Source organism: Mytilus galloprovincialis, chromosome 9 (genome assembly GCF_965363235.1).
Source record: "Mytilus galloprovincialis chromosome 9, xbMytGall1.hap1.1, whole genome shotgun sequence".
NCBI lineage: Eukaryota > Metazoa > Mollusca > Bivalvia > Mytilida > Mytilidae > Mytilus > Mytilus galloprovincialis.
The window spans coordinates 76,065,035-76,085,344 of record NC_134846.1 but is presented as its reverse complement, the minus strand read 5'-3'; the positions used below and the strand labels follow the sequence as shown (position 1 = coordinate 76,085,344).

The 20,310-nt window shown below is 31.1% G+C and overlaps 2 protein-coding genes across 24 annotated transcripts in view; one reads left to right on the top strand and one right to left on the bottom strand.

The window, feature by feature from the left end:
- Positions 1-84: 84 nt before the first annotated feature.
- Positions 85-9,648, top strand: LOC143045970 (gamma-glutamyl hydrolase-like). Of its 3 annotated transcripts, none has more exons than XM_076218858.1 (10): positions 85-232; positions 2,615-2,710; positions 3,818-3,920; positions 4,287-4,337; positions 4,852-4,936; positions 5,121-5,259; positions 5,445-5,551; positions 7,390-7,483; positions 8,231-8,371; positions 8,806-9,648. In XM_076218858.1, the coding sequence occupies exons 2-10, from the start codon at positions 2,629-2,631 to the stop codon at positions 8,934-8,936; spliced, it is 933 nt and encodes a 310-aa protein (XP_076074973.1). In that variant the 5' UTR covers positions 85-232; positions 2,615-2,628; the 3' UTR covers positions 8,937-9,648. The 3 variants fall into 3 exon arrangements, with proteins under 3 accessions (XP_076074973.1, XP_076074975.1, XP_076074974.1); XM_076218860.1 differs by having other exon boundaries at positions 127-232; positions 2,603-2,710; XM_076218859.1 differs by lacking the exon at positions 85-232 and adding an exon at positions 765-791.
- A 1,967-nt stretch (positions 9,649-11,615) lies between these two features.
- LOC143045964 (calcium-activated potassium channel slowpoke-like) overlaps positions 11,616-20,310 on the bottom strand; it is a 76,155-nt gene continuing 67,460 nt past the window's right edge. For 20 of the 21 annotated variants that reach the window (XM_076218839.1, XM_076218832.1, XM_076218836.1 and 17 more), the window contains one exon: positions 11,616-13,811. In XM_076218839.1, coding sequence (XP_076074954.1) covers positions 13,734-13,811 — 78 coding nt within the window. In that variant the 3' untranslated portion in view covers positions 11,616-13,733. Of the gene's footprint in view, positions 13,812-19,259; positions 19,293-20,310 lie in introns of all 21 variants that reach the window. The other variant, XM_076218834.1, reaches the window with a different exon arrangement.

Here is a 20,310-nt window from a genome sequence, read left to right as displayed (position 1 = left end):
GTTTAGAAAAGAACCTTTTATTTTCAATCGTTTCTACTCATACCCGAAAATATATAATCTATCAAATAGAAGCAGTTTTTACTAGTTTGTTTACGCTAGAGACGGAATTACAAGTCATGTGACATTGGAAGAAATGAAAGTAGACATGTGACCTGTTACAGGATACAAGCGAAAGTACACTTGCAGAATTAGTCTCAGGCTTACCATAGAGAGAAATATTCCTGTCTCAAATGTGAGTTGTTTAAAATGAAATTACTTTTTTTTAAATGTAGAATATCCTGTATTGTATTTAGAAACTTTATATTATACAAATCCCTGATGATACATGGGCCATTGTCATCATGTAAACCACACACATTCAACAATTTGTAAGTTTTTTTTAATTGAAAATGTTTGAATACACAATATATAAGAAATAAAGTAAATTTGAGCAATATAGGATATTAATTATGAACTTGTTTAGTGTAATAAGGTAGATTTTTATAAATAAAAATAGGTAAAAAATGAATGATATTATACATGTATGCTTCTTCTTCTTCTTCTTTCAGTACAGATCTGACTCTTCTTGAGTGTATATAAATGACTCTTGCTCGTGAAATCATGAGGCTCTCCCTCCTCAATTATTAAAACCCAGAGGCGGATTTAGGGGGTGGGGGTGGGGCTTTTTGGGAAAAATTTTGTTTGCTTATATAGGGAATCACTGAAGCATGACTGGAGCGGGCCCCCTCTAAGGCCAGTCATTGGACCCCCATTTAAAAAAAAAATACTGAAACCAGCAGTAACAATTTACAGTAATTATTATTTACGAATTAAACTATATATACATCTATATTAAAAGATTGAACTCAAAATTCAGTCATTTTCATAATATGAGTACAAATCTGTTACCATGGTAACCATTGCAACAACATTTAAATATTTTCTACTGATTTTTCCATGCATCCCTTACTGCATCTCATATTACAGTTGTGTGTCAAAAGTGAAATCACTGTTTAATTTTAAATGTTTGTTTTATTATGAAAAAGCAATATTCACCAGTATTAAGTTCGGAGGGGTGTATATGGGGATTGATATTTAAAAGTAGGTTCCTGCTATTCTAAAGTAGATGAGGTAAGATATAGTACATCCTATTTCGTGACTTCTAAGTGGAGATAACTCTTAGCCATTTTATGAAAGTAAGTGTAATTTTGTTTTAAACATGCACTTGTAAGCTTGAAGCAAAAGAAAATATATTCATTAGTTTGTTTGACCAATTTGCAGTAAGTATGTGGATTCAGATTAGTTGTTGTTTTTTACTCTGTGGGTAAGATAAGATATTTTAATTCTTGATAATATCTGTGATCGAGTTTTATAACTTGAAACCTTACATACTTAACCTCATGCCATGATTCAGATGAAAAGGTCATTACAATTCAAGCTGCAAAAATAATCCTACTACATAATATCTCCTTTTATTCCTCATGTATACAGTGATGGGAGACATTTCACTATGACATTGCAATTTAATCTGCTGTGAAATACATACATACCAATTTCTTCTAAATTTAACTTTCTATATAGACATAAAATCAAATCTTGCGACTCAATTAAATAGAGTCGCAATTTCAGTAAATGTACTTATTCATATCTAGTTGAATTATCTCCCTTGAATTGAACGTGTTGGGCAACTTGCACTAGCCTCATCTCATACCTTCTCTTTTGTTGAAACATTAAGATATAATCTTCAGCTATTTAGTTGAACTACTGTATCACTCGCCAGTCAACTCTGAGGTTGTGAGTTTCAAATCCAGCCCAAAGCAGGTCCACTTGACTCCAATCTTAATTGACTAAGAAAGTCAGTTCACCTACCAAGGTCAATGGTTTTTTTCAGGCTTTCCCTGCTTCCTTCTCCAAAAAACATTCACTGCCCAAAAATAGCACAATACTGTTGAAAGTGGTTTAAACACCATCCAAGCAATCAATCAATCCAGGAATTGCTTTTGTTTTATGAAGTATATTTTTGTAATCAAATGTTTGATTTTACTATTTATCATCATTCAAAAGTTCATACTTACCTTTTTTCAAATCCTTAAATTAGTTTTAAAGATTAAGGTAGAAAAATATAAGGATGAAGTTAATCTTCCCATGTGAGAAAAACAATTTCTACAATCAGTTTAGCTAACTTTATGATTTGATTTTTTTTTATGTTTTGAAGGTTTATCAGTTTTTAGAAATATCAAGCAAACCCAAAACACAAGTTGTTCAAAATCAAACATTTCAGTAAACAAAAAGAACTGCCACTTGTTACTTACAAAAAAGAAGAAATTTTGGACAAAGGTCCAAGAGCATGAAGAGACAGTAACCCAACAAATTTATAAAAAGTCCTCAATAAAGTATCAACTTATTTTGATATCTTATAATCATGAATGTTATCTTTATCACTTAATAGACAAATAAGATTTACTTTAAATGTGATTTTGTAGATAAAATAACACAAGGAAGTTCCAACAGGTCACAATAAAACTAATAGGGCAAAAATATATTTATAAACATTTTGTATTTTCATTTCTTCAGGAAGTTGTTTTATTTGACTACTTCCTTTTATACTCTGATAATTATTGAGTGTATATTGTAGTTTGAAGTTTGAAGATGGGATGTTTTAAGATACTTGTATTACTTAATGTATTATGGCTTACAACCTTCACCACTGCTTATATAAGGCCTATAATTGGTATGTATATTTAAATCTTTTATAAGCTCAATTTGGAATACATACATGATAGAATTAAGAATGGGGAATGTGTCAAAGAGACAACACTAGATCAAAGAGCAGAATAGCCCAAGGCCACCAAGGGGTCTTTAATGCAAAAAGAAAACCCTGTATCCAGAGATGATTTCAGCTGGCCCCTTATGCATAATATGAATAAAAAGATTGATTGACAGATTGATTGTTGTAATAACAGCTACTTCAACACTATCATGGCAGCCAGTTTTTATTGGGGGAGGAAGCCAGAATGCCCAGAGAGACCAACAGACCTCTGGCAATCCTAGTCAATTAAGGCACCTGTCGCAGGCTATACTTTTTTCATACCCAGGCTTTTGGGGTGCCCTGTCTGCTGTCGGTCATGAACTTAAGAAAATATCTTGTCTGAAACCATTGGACCAAATGGTACTTAATGTGGCCTATTTCATAAAAGAATTCCAATGGCCCAAAATTGAATTATCAAGGCCACTATGGTAAAAATACCTCATACAGGCAAAATGCTAATAATTGTCAAATATATTGAAAACAATGATAGATAGAGTCAAACTGACAAGGTTAAAGTTCACACTTGTCAGACATGTCAGATGCTCCAAATGGGAGTTAAATTGCCCTGAAAAAACATATTTTAAGTTTTCATATTGTCATGCAACTATAGTGTACCAAAAAAATGATGAAAAAAATATCTATAAAATGTGTTTTGTCTGTAACGACGTCAATTGACTTCTATTAGTCCATAATTAGTCCATAATCAACCGTTTTTTACATATTTTAGAATATCTACCTATATTATTAAACCCTTTTTTGGTACACAGAAACTGCAAAAATGAAAGATGATCAGAAATATAGGATCTGACTGAAACTGGCAATACTACTTAGTTAGATGACTTTTTGTCCTTAAATTACAATGCTTGACGTATTTCTGAAACACCTATGTGTTTTGCTCATCCAATTTTTTAACTGTTTGTCTTTTGATTTCTTTTGAATGCACTAACAATAAGTATTAAAAGTTATTGTTCAAATGAATAAATATGTAAGAAGTCAACACATAAGAATATCTTAGTTTTAAATTTACAGGTGTTGTAGCTCAAAAGTCTTCTGGTGGTCATGGTGACACTGGAATACCAGCCGACTACATTAAATGGATAGAAAGTGCAGGAGGTGGTGTTGTACCAATAAAGTAAGAGACATTACAAGCACTGTATTTTAGTTACATCAAATATAACTATGTGCAGCATTGAAGTAGAAAAATTGTGATCAAACAGAAACATTTGTTTTTAAAAAATCCCTTCCCCTAGGTCCACTTATGGACTTGACTATAAATCTATTTTAAAATTTTAAAGATGTACTTTTTTATTAGTTGTTTTATGTTAGTGCTTACTATTATCTGCTAGAACAGTCTTTTAAAGAACCATGCTAGAGCAGTCTTTTAAAGAACCATTGGTGTAACTATGAAAATAATGTACATTTGCTTAATGTAAAATCTGGTAAAGATGGATAAAATAATCCTCTGTCGACTGCACTTATTATTTTTTTTTAATTACAGGGACAAAGAATCTGAAGAATATTATGAAAAGATGTTTAAATATACTAATGGGTAAGTTAGAAGAATTTGTTTAGATTTTGTCTTAATTTCTGTGTTTTCAGTCCGCTTCTTGAAGAAATATAAAAGAAATGGTAAAACAATGATGCTTCAACTTGGAGTAAGTTGAAAAAGGTCAATAATTATTGAATATACTGTGGATTCATTATTATTCATGGGACACAAATTTTCTTGGAATTTTTGGATACAAGTGAACCACAAATTTCAATGTTCAACAAGATACAAAGTTTCTACAAGCTTGAATGCTATTTTTGTCCAAACCACGAAATAAAATATCCATGAAAATGCAATTTTTCCTCAAATCATCAAAAAATTGTTACATGTACTGAGGAAAATAAATGAACCCACAGTATACAAGTGATAGGCTGTCCCAAATCAACTGTGTCATTTTTATACTTAAACCCCACTGCTAAAGATGTCCTGTTATATCATGTATTTTATAAAATGATTTGATGAGTCAGCTTGATTAATAGATTGTCAGTAGATTTAATATTCTATCTCATTTCAGAGTACTGCTTCCAGGAGGTGGTGTAGATCTGTTTACATCAGGCTATGCTAATGCATCAAGATACTTCTATGAGATGGCACTGAAGGCATGTACCTATTTCTTAAAATACATGTATATTATAATTACTGTGAATTCAGAAATTTTTTAAAGGAAAAAAAAAAAAATCTGTGCCATTTTCAAACAGTGGCATTTACTTTTGATTTTATTTGTAATATTAGTATAATTACAAGATATAAGAATGTTATCAAGGTTTTGTTTTTCTATTTTAGGCATATGATAAAGGTGACTATTATCCTGTATGGGGAACATGTTTAGGATTTCAAGAGTTATCAGCCCTTACGGCAGGAGTATTGGTGACAACAAATGCCAGTGTGTGGGATAAGTCTCTTCCATTGAATTTAACTGAAGGTAACATTTTAACTTGAATCAGTCATTTCAACTATTGTTTACTGAATTGGACAATCATTTTTTCTCTCATTTTCAGAAGAATAAGTTTTAAACAGAAAAAAATGTTTGATATGCTTTAAGAAGATGTTTTAAAAATAAGATTAGAATCAGAAGGGATATTTTTGCTGAACCTCTTTAATTTTCAGATTACAAAGAAAGTCGTATGTTTGGTAATCTTCCTGATGATGTAAAGACCTATCTAATGAAGGACAATGTAACACCTAACTTCCATTCATATGGTGTAACAGTTCAGGTATGTAATTCTAATGGTGTAACAGTTCAGGTAGGCAATACTAATGGTGTAACAGTTCAGGTAGGCAATACTAATGTGATAAAAAGTTCAGGTAGGCAATACTAATGTGATAAAAAGTTCAGGTATGTAATTCTAATGGTGTAACAGTTCAGGTAGGCAATACTAATGGTGTAACAGTTCAGGTAGGCAATACTAATGTGATAAAAAGTTCAGGTATGTAATTCTAATGGTGTAACAGTTCAGGTAGGCAATACTAATGGTGTAACAGTTCAGGTAGGCAATACTAATGATGTAACAGTTCAGGTAGGCAATACTAATGTGATAAAAAGTTCAGGTATGTAATTCTAATGGTGTAACAGTTGAGGTAGGCAATACTAATGGTGTAACAGTTCAGGTAGGCAATACTAATGTGATGAAAAGTTCAGGTAGGCAATACTAATGTGATAAAAAGTTCAGGTATGTAATTCTAATGGTGTAACAGTTCAGGTAGGCAATACTGATGGTGTAACAGTTCAGGTAGGCAATACTAATGGTGTAGCAGTTCAGGTATGTAATTCTAATGGTGTAACAGTTCAGGTAGGCAATACTAATGTGATAAAAAGTTCAGGTATGTAATTCTAATGGTGTAACAGTTCAGGTAGGCAATACTGATGTTGTAACAGTTCAGGTAGGCAATACTAATGGTGTAGCAGTTCAGGTATGTAATTCTAATGGTGTAACAGTTCAGGTAGGCAATACTAATGTGATAAAAAGTTCAGGTATGTAATTCTAATGGTGTAACAGTTCAGATAGGCAATACTAATGTGATAAAAAGTTCAGGTATGTAATTCTAATGGTGTAACAGTTCAGGTAGGCAATACTAATGTGATAAAAAGTTCAGGTATATAATTCTAATGGTGTAACAGTTCAGGTAGGCAATACTAATGGTGTAACAGTTCAGGTAGGCAATACTAATGTGATAAAAAGTTCAGGTATATAATTCTAATGGTGTAACAGTTCAGGTAGGCAATACTAATGGTGTAACAGTTCAGGTAGGCAATACTAATGTGATAAAAAGTTCAGGTAGGCAATACTAATGTGATAAAAAGTTCAGGTATGTAATTCTAATGGTGTAACAGTTCAGGTAGGCAATACTAATGGTGTAACAGTTCAGGTAGGCAATACTAATGTGATAAAAAGTTCAGGTATGTAATTCTAATGGTGTAACAGTTCAGGTAGGCAATACTGATGGTGTAACAGTTCAGGTAGGCAATACTAATGGTGTAGCAGTTCAGGTATGTAATTCTAATGATGTAACAGTTCAGGTAGGCAATACTGATGGTGTAACAGTTCAGGTATGTAATACTAATGTGATAAAAAGTTCAGGTATGTAATTCTAATGTTGTAACAGTTCAGGTAGGCAATACTAATGGTGTAGCAGTTCAGGTAGGCAATTCTAATGGTGTAACAGTTCAGGTAGGCAATACTAATGGTCTAAAAGTTCTAGTAGTCAATTCTCACTGTCTAAAAATTCTGGAAGGCAATTGTAATGGTGTATCAGTCTGGAAAGCAATTCTCACTGTCAAAAAGTTTAGGTAGGCAATTCTTTTGTGATTTACAGCGCATAAAAAGCAATTTATATTGGATAACATTTCAGATTGTAGGAAATTTTAATAAATTTGTTTGGCTTGCAATAGTTTTCTTAACATGGACATTTTTATTAACCTTAAAATTAGTTGCTTGGAAACGTAGCAAAACGTTTTTGCTCTACAAATATTCAATCAAGGGAAATTTAAATGTAACATTCTGTACTTTATTTTCTTCACATTGAATTGAAGAAAACACATTATCTTTTTTAGACTTACAATAGTAACTCCAGACTAAAGAAATTTTTCAAAGTGCTGTCAACAAATGTAGCTTCAAATGGGAAGGAATTTCTCTCAACAGTAGAAGGTAACTTTTTTATTTGTTTTTATGATTTAATTTATAATTGGTTACCCGGTCCATTGTCACTCCAAGTCTGTATCAGCATCAAAATATCTTCATTAAACTTCAACCCTCCATCAAGGAAATCATGGTGAGCAACACAAGCACTGGAATATCATTTCACCTGAGAGAAGTAGATATGATCAGATATATCATAATTATGCAGGTGCTGTTTGAATAATGCTACATAAAAACGGAATCAACTGACCCTCTTGGTCCATTTCTATATGTAAACTAAGGTATAAAGCAGACATATACAATAATATGTCATTTCTGGTATAAATGATCATTTGTTTAAATTTATTTTAAGTAAAAACATGCAAGATATAATCTTTAGGACATGCCTTTTCAAACCACAACAATCATCAGCCCTCAGAATTTTAAACCTCTACCTGATGTTCGCTAGTTAGGTTTATACTGCTAGTTAGGTTTATACTGCTAGTTAGGTTTATACTGCTAGTTAGGTTTATACTGCTAGTTAGGTTTATACTGCTAGTTAGGTTTATACTGCTAGTTAGGTTTATACTGCTAGTTAGGTTTATACTACTAGTTAGGTTTATACTGCTAGTTAGGTTTATACTGCTAGTTAGGTTTATACTGCTAGTTAGGTTTATACTGCTAGTTAGGTTTATACTACTAGTTAGAAGAATTCGGTCATATATTATTCACTGTCTTTGTGTCAGTCTTATTCTGCCAATTTTTCTTGTATTTCAGCACATAAATATCCTGTTTATGGTATACAATGGCATCCAGAGAAAAGTAACTTTTTATGGAACAGTAGATATACTGGATTAGTACATGACTTTCAGTCTATAAGGGTCTCACAACATTTTGCCAACTTTTTCATCAGTGAAGGTATTTATTGATTTGTATATTGATTTAGAATGCACAGTTGGAACAAGGGATATGATTATTATCATTACTTAAAACCATAATTATTGAGCATTTACTACAATTTTTAAGATAAAAAATACAGCTACAAAAACTTTTATGAAATCAAAAAATGTGTTAAGATTTCCAATAATACCACTATCGAAAACAGAACAGAGTCCATAGAAATGTATGATAAGCTTTTAAAAAATATCTACAAGCAAACAAAAAAGTTGTATTAATTAATGGGGCCATAATTTTGACACAAGAATAGAAGTCTTCGTACAACATATTAAAACTAATAAAGGTTGATAAGTTGAAAATAAATACAAAGAAATATTGATAGATATAGTTTTTAAATTTGTAAATTTGATTTTAAAGAATTCACATTTTGTTCACATCTTTTTGTCTATTTTCAGCCAGAAAAAATAAACACCAGTTCCCAAGTGTTGAGATAGAAGCTAAATCACTGATTAACAATTATCCAATTTCGTATACAGCTGATTCTTCTTTTGAAGAGATGTATTTCTTCAACTATACAATTAATTAAATTATGTTTATGATACCAATCTGTGTGACTTTTAAACAAAGTCTTATAAATATCTAAATAGAAATTAAAACCAAAACATTTTTCACCAGATGTTAAGGTGGATCACCGCAAATAGACTTTTCTTATATTTTACCAAAATGTAGATTTAACCATTATATTTCAAAAGTATAATAAAAAGTATGGATCAAAGACTTACTGTGCTATCTTGCAGCTATTTTGAGTAGATTAACTGTTTTTTTGTGATTAAAAAAATGATTGTGAAATAGAATTTTGAAATGAATAATGAGAAGATTGGTTTTATAATATGCTGTAAGAAAATTAAAATAAAAATAGTCACTGAACTTGTTTTCTTGCTACATGTATTAAATATTTCTTTAACATTCCTTTAAAACAATTTTACTATTTGTTATCTCCCCTGAACAAATTGCATTGTTTGCTCAATTGACTTTTCTTTCAAATGTAATATTAGCTTTAGTTATCCTTTTTGTACTGTTTTGTATTGATGTTCTACTTTGTAATGAGACATTGTCAAAAAGTCTTTCTGCAGTTTCTTTTATAATATAAAATATCTGTTTTATTGTATCAACGTGTGTATGTTTTTAATCAGGTCAATGTAAATAATCAACTATCTTTTTTTGACTGTTTATCATATAATTGTATTAATTTTTTTATAACTGTTCCTGTATACATAATAAACAATATTTTACTTAAACTTGTATTTATTTTATTGACTATCAAGTACTGTTAATTCAAAAATTATTGCATATAGGTACATGTATTATTTCAATAGACCACTTTCGAGTTCATCCGTCACCCTAAAAAACTCCTCAATTATGCATGCCTTTATGACGTCATTTGCCAGATACAGGGGATCGCCTGTATCCCTACACTATCAACGTTCATCAAGCGTCTTAGTGATCGTCATTGTGCAGGATATTAAAACTAGAAATAATATTTGTTTTGTAAGTACTTAATTACAATTCCCTAATGACAGCAGTGCTGATTGTCAATTATGGGAATTTTTAAGATTTACGGAATAATTAGTGCAATATATCATTATAGTTTTCCGACCACTCGCTCAACATTGGAAGGGAAGTGACGATGCCCCTAAACGCACGAGTGATGTTCACTAAAACCAGAGTTTTCAACGGAAATGCAACTAACTCGAAAGTTGTCTATTGTTTGAAAAATGGACAAAATGTAAGATAAATTAATGAGTTTTCAGGAAAATTTAAATACATATATATTTACTGTGGATTCATTTATTCACAAGGTTCTTATTTTTGTGGATTGGTGAAAAAACTTACTTTTTCATTATGTATCAACTTCTTGAAAACAAATTAGTTTTTATGTTATGTGAATTTCTCACTAATCAGTAATAGGAAAACTATATTTATTATATGGGTTCCTTGTAACATCTGCATGTCTGTTTGACAGGTTTCACCTGACCTGAACATCATTTCATGGATCTTTGAAAATGCGAAGTTTATGAGGTACTTGCAGTAAAATCTTTATCTTCCAAACTTTCAACTTAACATCAATGTTCATTAAAGCAGGTGAAACATTTCATTGTGTGCATTCTTTTTATGAATTTTTCTAAACAAGTGTGATTTTTGTTGGAGAAAGCTCAACATAGGGATAGTGATCTGGCGGCAGCGGCAGCAGTGTTCGCTTACTTTTTAAAAGCTTTATATTTAAGTGGAAGACCTGGATGCTGCATAATTTGTATATAGATGCCTTATGTTACAAAGTTTCTGTCTGTCACATGGCCACTGCTCTTGACTCAATTTTCATGGTTCTGTGACTACTTGAAAAAATTTTTTTTTTGTAATGTTAATTTCTTTTATTATTAGTAATATGATAACTATATTTGGTATGTGCGTACTTTGCACCTTTACCTCATGCTCATCAGACAGTATTAACTTGACCTTGACCTCATTTCATGGATAAAGTTTTGTTGGTCAAGTCCATATCTCAGATACTTTAAGCAATAGGTCTACTATGTTTGTTATATGGAAGGATTGTAAGGTTTACATGTTCAACTGGCAGGTGTCATCAGACCTCAACCTTATTTTCATGGTTGAGTGGTCAGAGTTAAGTTTTTGTGTTTTGGTCATTTTTTCTTATACTATATGCAATAGGTCTACTATATTTGGTGTATGGAAATATTTTATGTCACTCTCACAGGTTTTATTTGACTTTAACCTGTTCATTGCTCAGTCAGTGTTAAGTTTTCATTTTTTTGGTCTATTTTTTCTTCAAGTATAAGCAATAAGTCAAATATATTTGTTGCATGGAAGGATTGTAAGCTGTTTATGTTTGCATTGCATGGTTCATTTGACGTTAACCTCATTTTCATTGGTCAATGTTAAGTTTTCTTGGTTAAGTCTGTTATTTAGAAACTATAAACAATAGGTCAACTATATTTAGTGTATTGAATGATTGTATGGTATTTCTTGTTTGGTTTATATGAACTTGACCTCATTTTCTTGGATCATGTTAAGTTTATGTGATAGTTGTAGTAAAGCTTTATATTTTGGACTATCAACATAATATCGATGGTTAGTAAAGAAGGTGAGACATTTAAGCCGGTGCACACTTTATTTCAATAGGAAACTTGGGAGGTAGGCTGATAAAAGATTATGAAGTTGACACATTCATGGAGTAACAAACAAAATATGTATGTTTATTCTATGTTTAATCAATAGTAAAAAAATCTGACAGCACTGAGAAACAAACAACACAGGCATGAGAAACTTTCTGATTGAAAATACTACACAAGAAGCATAACAAAAATGTCACAAACATAGAATACAAATTAAATAAACACTGAACAATAGTGCTTCTTATAAAAATATCAATTATATAGTATTTTTTATGAGTATTCACTGGTGGTTTTTAGTTTGTTGTAATTTAAAATCTTCTGCAAACTTGGACAAATTAAAATTACACTTAATTTACTTGTTCAACAAGGAAAATTAAAAAGATATGTCTCATCTGTTGGAGAGCTGTGGTGTAGTGGTTAGTGCATCAGACTCAAAATAGAACATCACTCTCTCATCTAAAAACTCTAAATTGGTTTGAACAAATCTGATATATTGGTTACAATACTATATGGTTATTTCGTAATTTCTAAAAATAAATAACTTCCATTTCTCTCCTATGTTCAGAACTTCAAACTGGCATGTTCATAGAAATGCATCAATTAATAGTAGTTCTGGTTCAATAATCTTAAAGCTCTTATACCAGATTTTATGTGACAGATGCAAACAGGGCACAATGCCATGCATCTCTTTAAAAGTTTACTACAAACTTTACAACATATGAAAGTGATAAAAAAAGGAAAATTAAATAATACAATTAAAATCTACATAAAGTATAAAATATAATTAAAAATTGTTTGACAGAAAAGTTTACATTTTGGAGCTTATATAGCCCTACAATTCACTGAAAACATTTTTTTTTATTTATCTCATTTTAATGTAGCCTAATTTTCTATAAAAGCAAATTTACAATAAACATTTTTCAGAAATTCAGCAAAATACATAAATTAGCTAAAGCATAAGTTTTGTAGCCCTATTAAGGACCATTTCAGGAATCGTGAAAATCTTTTTTTTTAATTTTTGGATAACTATACCTCAAAATGCCTTTCACGATTAAAGAAAATTTCTGAAAGATAATTGTGAAACATTAAAATTTTCTCAATCTAAATTATTTTATCATCAAAATGTCAAAACTTACAAAAATATCAACTATTGACAAGAATATCAAATCAAAACATGTGTATAAAAATAGCACAATAACATTTATATCTATATCACAGATTTATCATGTAAATAAAACATGGTTATTTATGTGTTTATAGACATGAAGCTTTTACTTAGTCTTCAAAGTAAAAAAATCATTTGGAAAGTTTGCACTCTTATGAATACACACAAATAGCCATATTAAGTTATAAAATCACAGGTCAAAATAATGCACAAATCCCATTAACATATAAATAACACAACAACATTATCAAAATTAATGAAAAAAATGTTGTTACCATTTTTCATTTCTACATATTCACACAAAATTCTCAACACCACAATTAGTAATACTTCTATGGTAAAACAACAGGGAAAATGCTCTCAATTTGTCAATTACATTTTTGGGTTCATTTTATTCCCTAATAATATTAGGAACTTACTACCTTTTATTAAAAAAGATTCACAAATTCCTTATCCAATAATCCAAGATAGTGCTTTGTCATGAAAATTCTATCTATACTCCATAAAGCTTATTTGTGTTATTGATACAAACAAAAGTCATTCTTCAGTTTTTATGTTTATTTTTTACGTGTTCTAATTGTTTCAATAATAAAAAATCTAATTCCTTATATGATTTGTCATTAAAGTGTTTCTGGGTGCTATAGCAGACCAACACATATAACAGAAGTATTAAATTTTTAAATTCAACAAAAGTTTGCCTGCAGACAATTTCAAAAAATTCACAAGGATAGACAGTAAATCAAAATTGAAAAAAATGTGCTTGTGTCACATACTGATATACATAAAATTAGAAAACAATAGATTACATTTGGTCTTAATTTAAGTTCATAAAACCAGACTTGTTGAAAGTAACTTTAGTTTAACTGAAGACCAAACACTATAAAAATAAGGATATTGAATCATCATGTCTGTCATCTTCATCACATATACGATTGGATAACACTTCTTTCCTTCTAGTAAAAATAATCACAGTTTTGTTTAATAATTTGACACAATTTGCTATGATTGTTGATTATTGTGAAAGACATCAGGCTGTAACCTCCTCAGCTTGTGGACTCATTTCCTTTCCTGTCACTGGCTTGTTGAAAGGAAGCAGACAAAACACCTGTAAACAGATTAACATATCATTGTCAGCAATAGCTTTTTATACAGAACAAGTGTGGACACAGATCAGTGTGGATAGTAATTGTTTTAATTTGGACAGTGATTTCTCTATGAGTTTATGATTTGGTTGTGCCAGCAAATCAATTTTTCCAAAGCTATTTCTTACTATGATCATAAGTTGGATCTGTTAAAATTATAGTATTAAAAGAGTTAGAGTTTCTTTCACAAAACAAACATTTAATTTAATGAATAGTGGTCAGTATACATGTTTTACAAATATGACTGTCAATAAGACATGAACCAAAGAATACAAGGAAACAAAACAGCCATTGTGCACTAATGATCCTATACAGGTCTAACTGAAATATTGCTTGGACAAATACATACATCACTATGTTATAACTAGAGTAAGGAAATATGACAATGACAGCTCTGACAACTTATTTGATTCTCAAAAACAATTATGTTATTAAAATAGATGCTTAACTGAGATGTTCTGTTAACTGGATATGTAAGTCCTTTTAATCATCAGTTGTACGCCATTGCAAACAAAATTAGGCAACAGGGTGTGATGTAAACACATTTCCCTGAAAGAAGTATTCTCTTTACAAAGATAAGAAATTTTATCTTACCTCCTATACATTTCTAGAAATATCATTGGTTAGAAGCAACCATGTATATTTAATAAGAGGTTAGTAGGTGTGGTTTATTTTTATACAGTTTTAGTAGTTGTGTTACATCCTTTGACAAATTGAAGGTAGTTTTTGGAAAACAGAAACCCAAAATGACTTTTCCCTCATATGGTGTATGTCCAATTGAATTTTTTTTTTCTATAATTTTGCCAAACTAAAAATCTTTTCATGATCATAGTAATCAAAATAAAAATTTGAATAGAAACATTGATTCCTTTAATTTATGGAGTATTTTGCCATTTTTTCTGCCTTCAATGTCCTGTTTCTTAATCAATCATTCCTAATTTTGGCGTCAACCTAAACTTTTTGGGCAAATTTCATATATGCACTGTTAAAGAAAGACTTCTACCTTTTTCACAACCTGGTATGAGCTCATATGTGTCTGATCAGCTAAAAATCTATTGTGACGGCTATCATAAACTATTTTGTAGATTTTATTACCTATTATAAGTTTACTATGTACTTTGATAAGCATATTCCTAACATGCTATCATATGTTTTGCTGATATATAATTTACTACATCTTTATTACATCATGCATGATATATTTCCATTTAGAGCACAACACAATTTTACCTCTCAAAGACTTAACTAAAGAAGGATAAAACCAAATTATATGTGTAATTATAAAACTAAGTCTTCAAAAATGGGATTTCTTCTGCAGAAAAGAAAATCTATGACTTTAATTTTACAATTTATTTTCATCAAACTATCAATTAATCTTATTCAGACTTTAATGTTTGCTAAATAACTGCATACAGCATCTAGTATCATTAAACCAGGTTTAACTCAGAATTTGCACTGATAACTGTGTGTCTGGACCACATCAAGAATATGATCAGATGATAGTCTTTGTTCAATCAGTTAATAATGTGTTTTCCAGCTTAGTATGTAACTTTTTATTTTCCAATTTTGATGCTACCATAAATGCTAGGAAAGTACATTGTTTGGTTATTATGTGAGGTTGAAAAATATTGTAATTTGTTTGGGTTTTTATTTAAAGACTAATATTGTAGTTAGTTTTGGCTGTTTATAGAATACTTTTTTTTTTGTAGTAAGCATGTGAACTATCTTTTTCGACTATTTATACACGTAGTTCATGTATTTTGTTAGTAAGTATATGAACTATCTTTTGTAAGCATCACACTAAAACAGTAGTAAGATAGTAAAAGAAGATTATTTCAGATAATTTAATACAATAAAAATATAAGTGATATCCTTAAAAATCCCAAAATGTGAAAGTAAATAATTATAAATTGGGGAAACACACAGTTGACAGATTCTAAAGCAATTGCACTCTGAAATGGCAGTTTCTAAAATTTTGTATGGGTAAAACTAATGGTTTAATATTTGGAACGTAATAATCTAAGCAATTACAAATAACATTTCCATTTATTCTTAAAATTCCTTTTGTTATGTACTATTTAGAAAATGCATTATGTATAACTGTAAATTCAAAAATAATTGCAAAGGTTTTTATTAATGGGAAGAATGGGACTAAGTGAGTATCACAATAATAAGAACTGGCATTGTTATATCTGACATCGCAATAAATAATCTTGCATTATTGTTCGTTTTTAATAAATGGTAATAATCAAAGCACACAATAGTTTATGAATTTACAGTAGATTAGTATAACTAGATAAAGTCCAACCTTCTATTTTACAGTTAGAAAAATCTGTTGTGCAGAAAAGCTTAATGTCTGACAATAAAATTTACAACTTTAAAAGTACAATATATAGTTATTCCTCATATGAATTAACAAGAGTGCACACACTGAAATGTCTTGCCTTCTTTACTAATCATTGATATTATGTTGATACTCCTAAATATAAAGCTTTATTACGACTGTCACATAAACTTAATATGATCCATGAAAATGAGGTCAAGGTCAGTTGAACCATATGCCAGGCAGACATGTACAGCTAACAATGCTTCCATACAACAAATATAGTTGACCTATTGCTTATAGTTTAAGAAAATAGACCAAAACACAAAATTTAACACTGAGCAATGAACCGTGAAAACCAGGTCAAGGTCAAATAAAACCTGCACAACTGACATATAGATCATAAAATATTTCCATACACCAAATATAGTTGACCTATGACATATAGTATTAGATAAAAAGACCCAAACTCAAAAACTTAACTTTGACCACTGAATCATTAAAATGAGGTCAAGGTCAGATGACATATGCCCGCTAGACATGTACACCTTACAATCATTACATACAACAAATATAGTAAACCTATTGCATAAAGTAGGAGAAAAACAGACCAAAACACAAAAACTTAACTATAAGGCCAATTAAAATTAATTGATAGATTTTCATCCCCGCCCGCCCCTCTGAAATCTTCCCGCCTCGATTTTTTTTATTTTTGAAAAAATTACGATTTCCGTATTTTGTTCATTTCCGTTACCGTTAACCGTCGATAATTTCGTTTCATGTGAAACTTCCTTTTTCTAATTTCGGTTTTCGTATTTCTTAGAGAATTCTTACTGAATGATTAAGTCGATATATTCTGCTGATATATGATGACAACATTATTTACCGAGAATAGAGATTGATTACGAGAAGGACGTGAAATATTTGGGTTACGAGTAATACGCTGTGTCCAAGAACGCAAATCGCAGTATGTCACAAATGACACAAATGTTTGTGAGAAAAACACTGGATTTTTTTATTTATACAATGACTTTGTGTCAAGAAATTTGGACTGTGAATGAAACCCAAAAGCGTAAGAATCGTGGAACACGTTTGACTGGAATACAGAAATTGACACAAGCATGAACTTTATAGATTGGTGACCGTATTTTGAGTTTAGAAAATCGACAAACATACGGCGCATTTTTAATTTATCAATTTATAGCAAGCTCTTAGATTTAGATTTATCCATGCTTTTCGTTTTTTGTAGAAAAACAGCAAACATCCTCTGTCCCAATACCCACGATAGAGTCATTAAACAACTTTATGTTCTACATTGTAATTATAATTGCATCTTGCATATTAAGGACCAACCCTATTATTTCAACACTGTTTGAGTTTTCATTTTATTCCGTACTTATCGTACTCGTGTTGCATACCAATGCCTTTGTTTCATTTTATTAGGACAAAAAAAAAACATTGCTTAGAAAGCAAAATACATTTGATATAGATAGTCCAACTTAATAACCCTCTTGCTGCCGACCGTTTTTCAAGGTTGCATTTCATATGCCGGAAAATACGACAGAACAACGTCTGTGACGTAACATGCCAAACAACGACGTCATTCGATATATGACGTCACGACATAATGACCAATACATTTGGGACCCACTGGAGAAAACATAACTCTGTTTTATCTTCGGTATTTTAATTGAAAGAGATACAGCATTGATGAGAAGCTTGCATAAATTTATCCATGGACATATGTGTCCCTCCGGCACTGCCGGTTTGGACATATGTGTCCCTCCGGCAGCAAGAGGGTTAAGAGAGCATTTCTCCACATTTCTGTTGTTTACTATAAAATAGGTTTCTAAAGTGGCAATTACATGTAGAACAGTGGTTGCCAATTAGATATATATATTTATGAATTTGAAAAAGCAGCATCAGCATATGGAGTATATGTGCCTCAATTGTTACATAATTCTAGAGCTAGCTAAAAGTACCTTAATTTTGTTGAACAAGGAATGCTGCTTTCTCAAAAGTTGCTAAGACAGGGCTATGAATCAATCAAATTAAGGTCATTACTCAAGCAATTTTATGGTCGCCATCATGAGCTGATTGGCCATTATGACAAAAGAGTGTCAGAAATCATATCTCAGTGATATTCTTCCTCAATCATAATAACAACCTTCCATTATTACCGAACTGAACAAAGAAATAACATGATGGGTGCCATATACGGTGCAGAAAATGTTTACCCTTCCGGAGCACCTGATTTCACTCCTGGTTTTTAGTGGAGTTCGTGTTGTTTCCTACTTATTATTTGTAACTGTTGATGTAAATGTCTTTTGGTTTTATGAGTCTTTGGTTACTCCTTGGTTTTGATTGTTATTGTCTTATCCACGATACATTATGGATGTATTTACATGATATAAGCTTATTATTACACTTGCATATATGAATAACACGTGACAAGAAGGTTTCATATGAAATAAAATTTAAAAAACAAAATCCTCCCACCCGCCCCATTTTTTTCAAAAATTTGGATGAAAATCTACTAATTAATTTTAGTTGGCCTAACCACTGAACCATGAAAATGAGGTCAAGGTCAGATGACATCTGCCCGCTAGACATGTACACCTTACAATCATTCCATACAACAAATATAGTAAACCTATTGCATAAAGTATGAGAAAAACATCCAAAACACAAAAACTTAACTATAACCACTAACATTACAAAAAATCTGAACTTTTTTTTCAAGTGGTCACTGAACCATGAAAATGAGGTCAAGGACAATGGACATGTGACTGACGGAAACTTCGTAACATGAGGCATCTATATACAAAATATGAAGCATCCAGGTCTTCCACCTTCTAAAATATATAGCTTTTAAGAAGTGAGCTAACACCGCCGCCACTGGATCTTTATCCCTATGTCGAGCTTTCTGCAACAAAAGTTGCAGGCTCGACAATAATTAGATTAGCATATATTTTACCCCAGTGATTAGAACTATCAATCTTAGAGAATGTGAGCAAGGATTTGTCACTTTACAAATCCTTGCTGTAAGTTAGTAATGTGTTGTTAAATAAAAACTCAAAAGGTTTACCTTCAGTCTACTTAAAAAGCAGTTTTAAAATTTCTGCAAATCAAATTTTCATGTTAGTGATAAATCAAAATTAAATGGAAAATATCTCTAATATTAACCAAACACAACCATGATGAAAATCCAGAATATTGCACTTCAGCAGTATCAATGGGCTAATTACCTTTCTGAAAATCATCTTATTTCTAACAGTAGTGTAAAATTTAAAATATGTACATGTATAAAAAATAAAGTGCAGAAAAAAGATTTAAAAAAAAGCAGTGTAAATTGACTACATTATAAAGTGTTGTTTTATAAAACAGAAGAAGGTGATTGACATTTATGATAATCTATTCAGTGTATAATGTGAATTCGTTTGTATTCATGAGGGTAGGAATTCCCTTTATTGCAAGTGTCAAATATCAGTTTTTCGCTACTGTAGGTGTCAAATGAGCATAAATTTTTTGTTCGTCATTCATCAAATCTCATTTTGTAGCTACTGTTAGAGTCAAATAGAGTAAATTTATCGTTAATGTCACTTTAACAAATATTCTACTATTCCTCTTTATGTGGGGTTCCCAATTCCTATCCTCTTTATGTGGGGTTCCCAATTCCTATCCTCTTTATGTGGGGTTCCCAATTCCTATCCTCTTTATGTGGGGTTCCCAATTCCTATCCTCTTTATGTGGGGTTCCAAATTCCCATCCTCTTTATGTGGGGTTTCCAATTCCTATCCTCTTTATGTGGGGTTCCCAATTCCTATCCTCTTTATGTGGGTTCCCAATTCCTATCCTCTTTATGTGGGGTTCCCAATTCCCATCCTCTTTTTTGGGGTTTCCAATTCCTATCCTCTTTATGTGGGGTTCCCAATTCCTATCCTCTTTATGTGGGGTTCTCAATTCCTATCCTCTTTATGTGGGGTTCCCAATTCCTATCCTCTTTATGTGGGGTTCCAAATTCCCATCCTCTTTATGTGGGGTTTCCAATTCCTATCCTCTTTATGTGGGGTTCCCAATTCCTATCCTCTTTATGTGGGTTCCCAATTCCTATCCTCTTTATGTGGGGTTCCCAATTC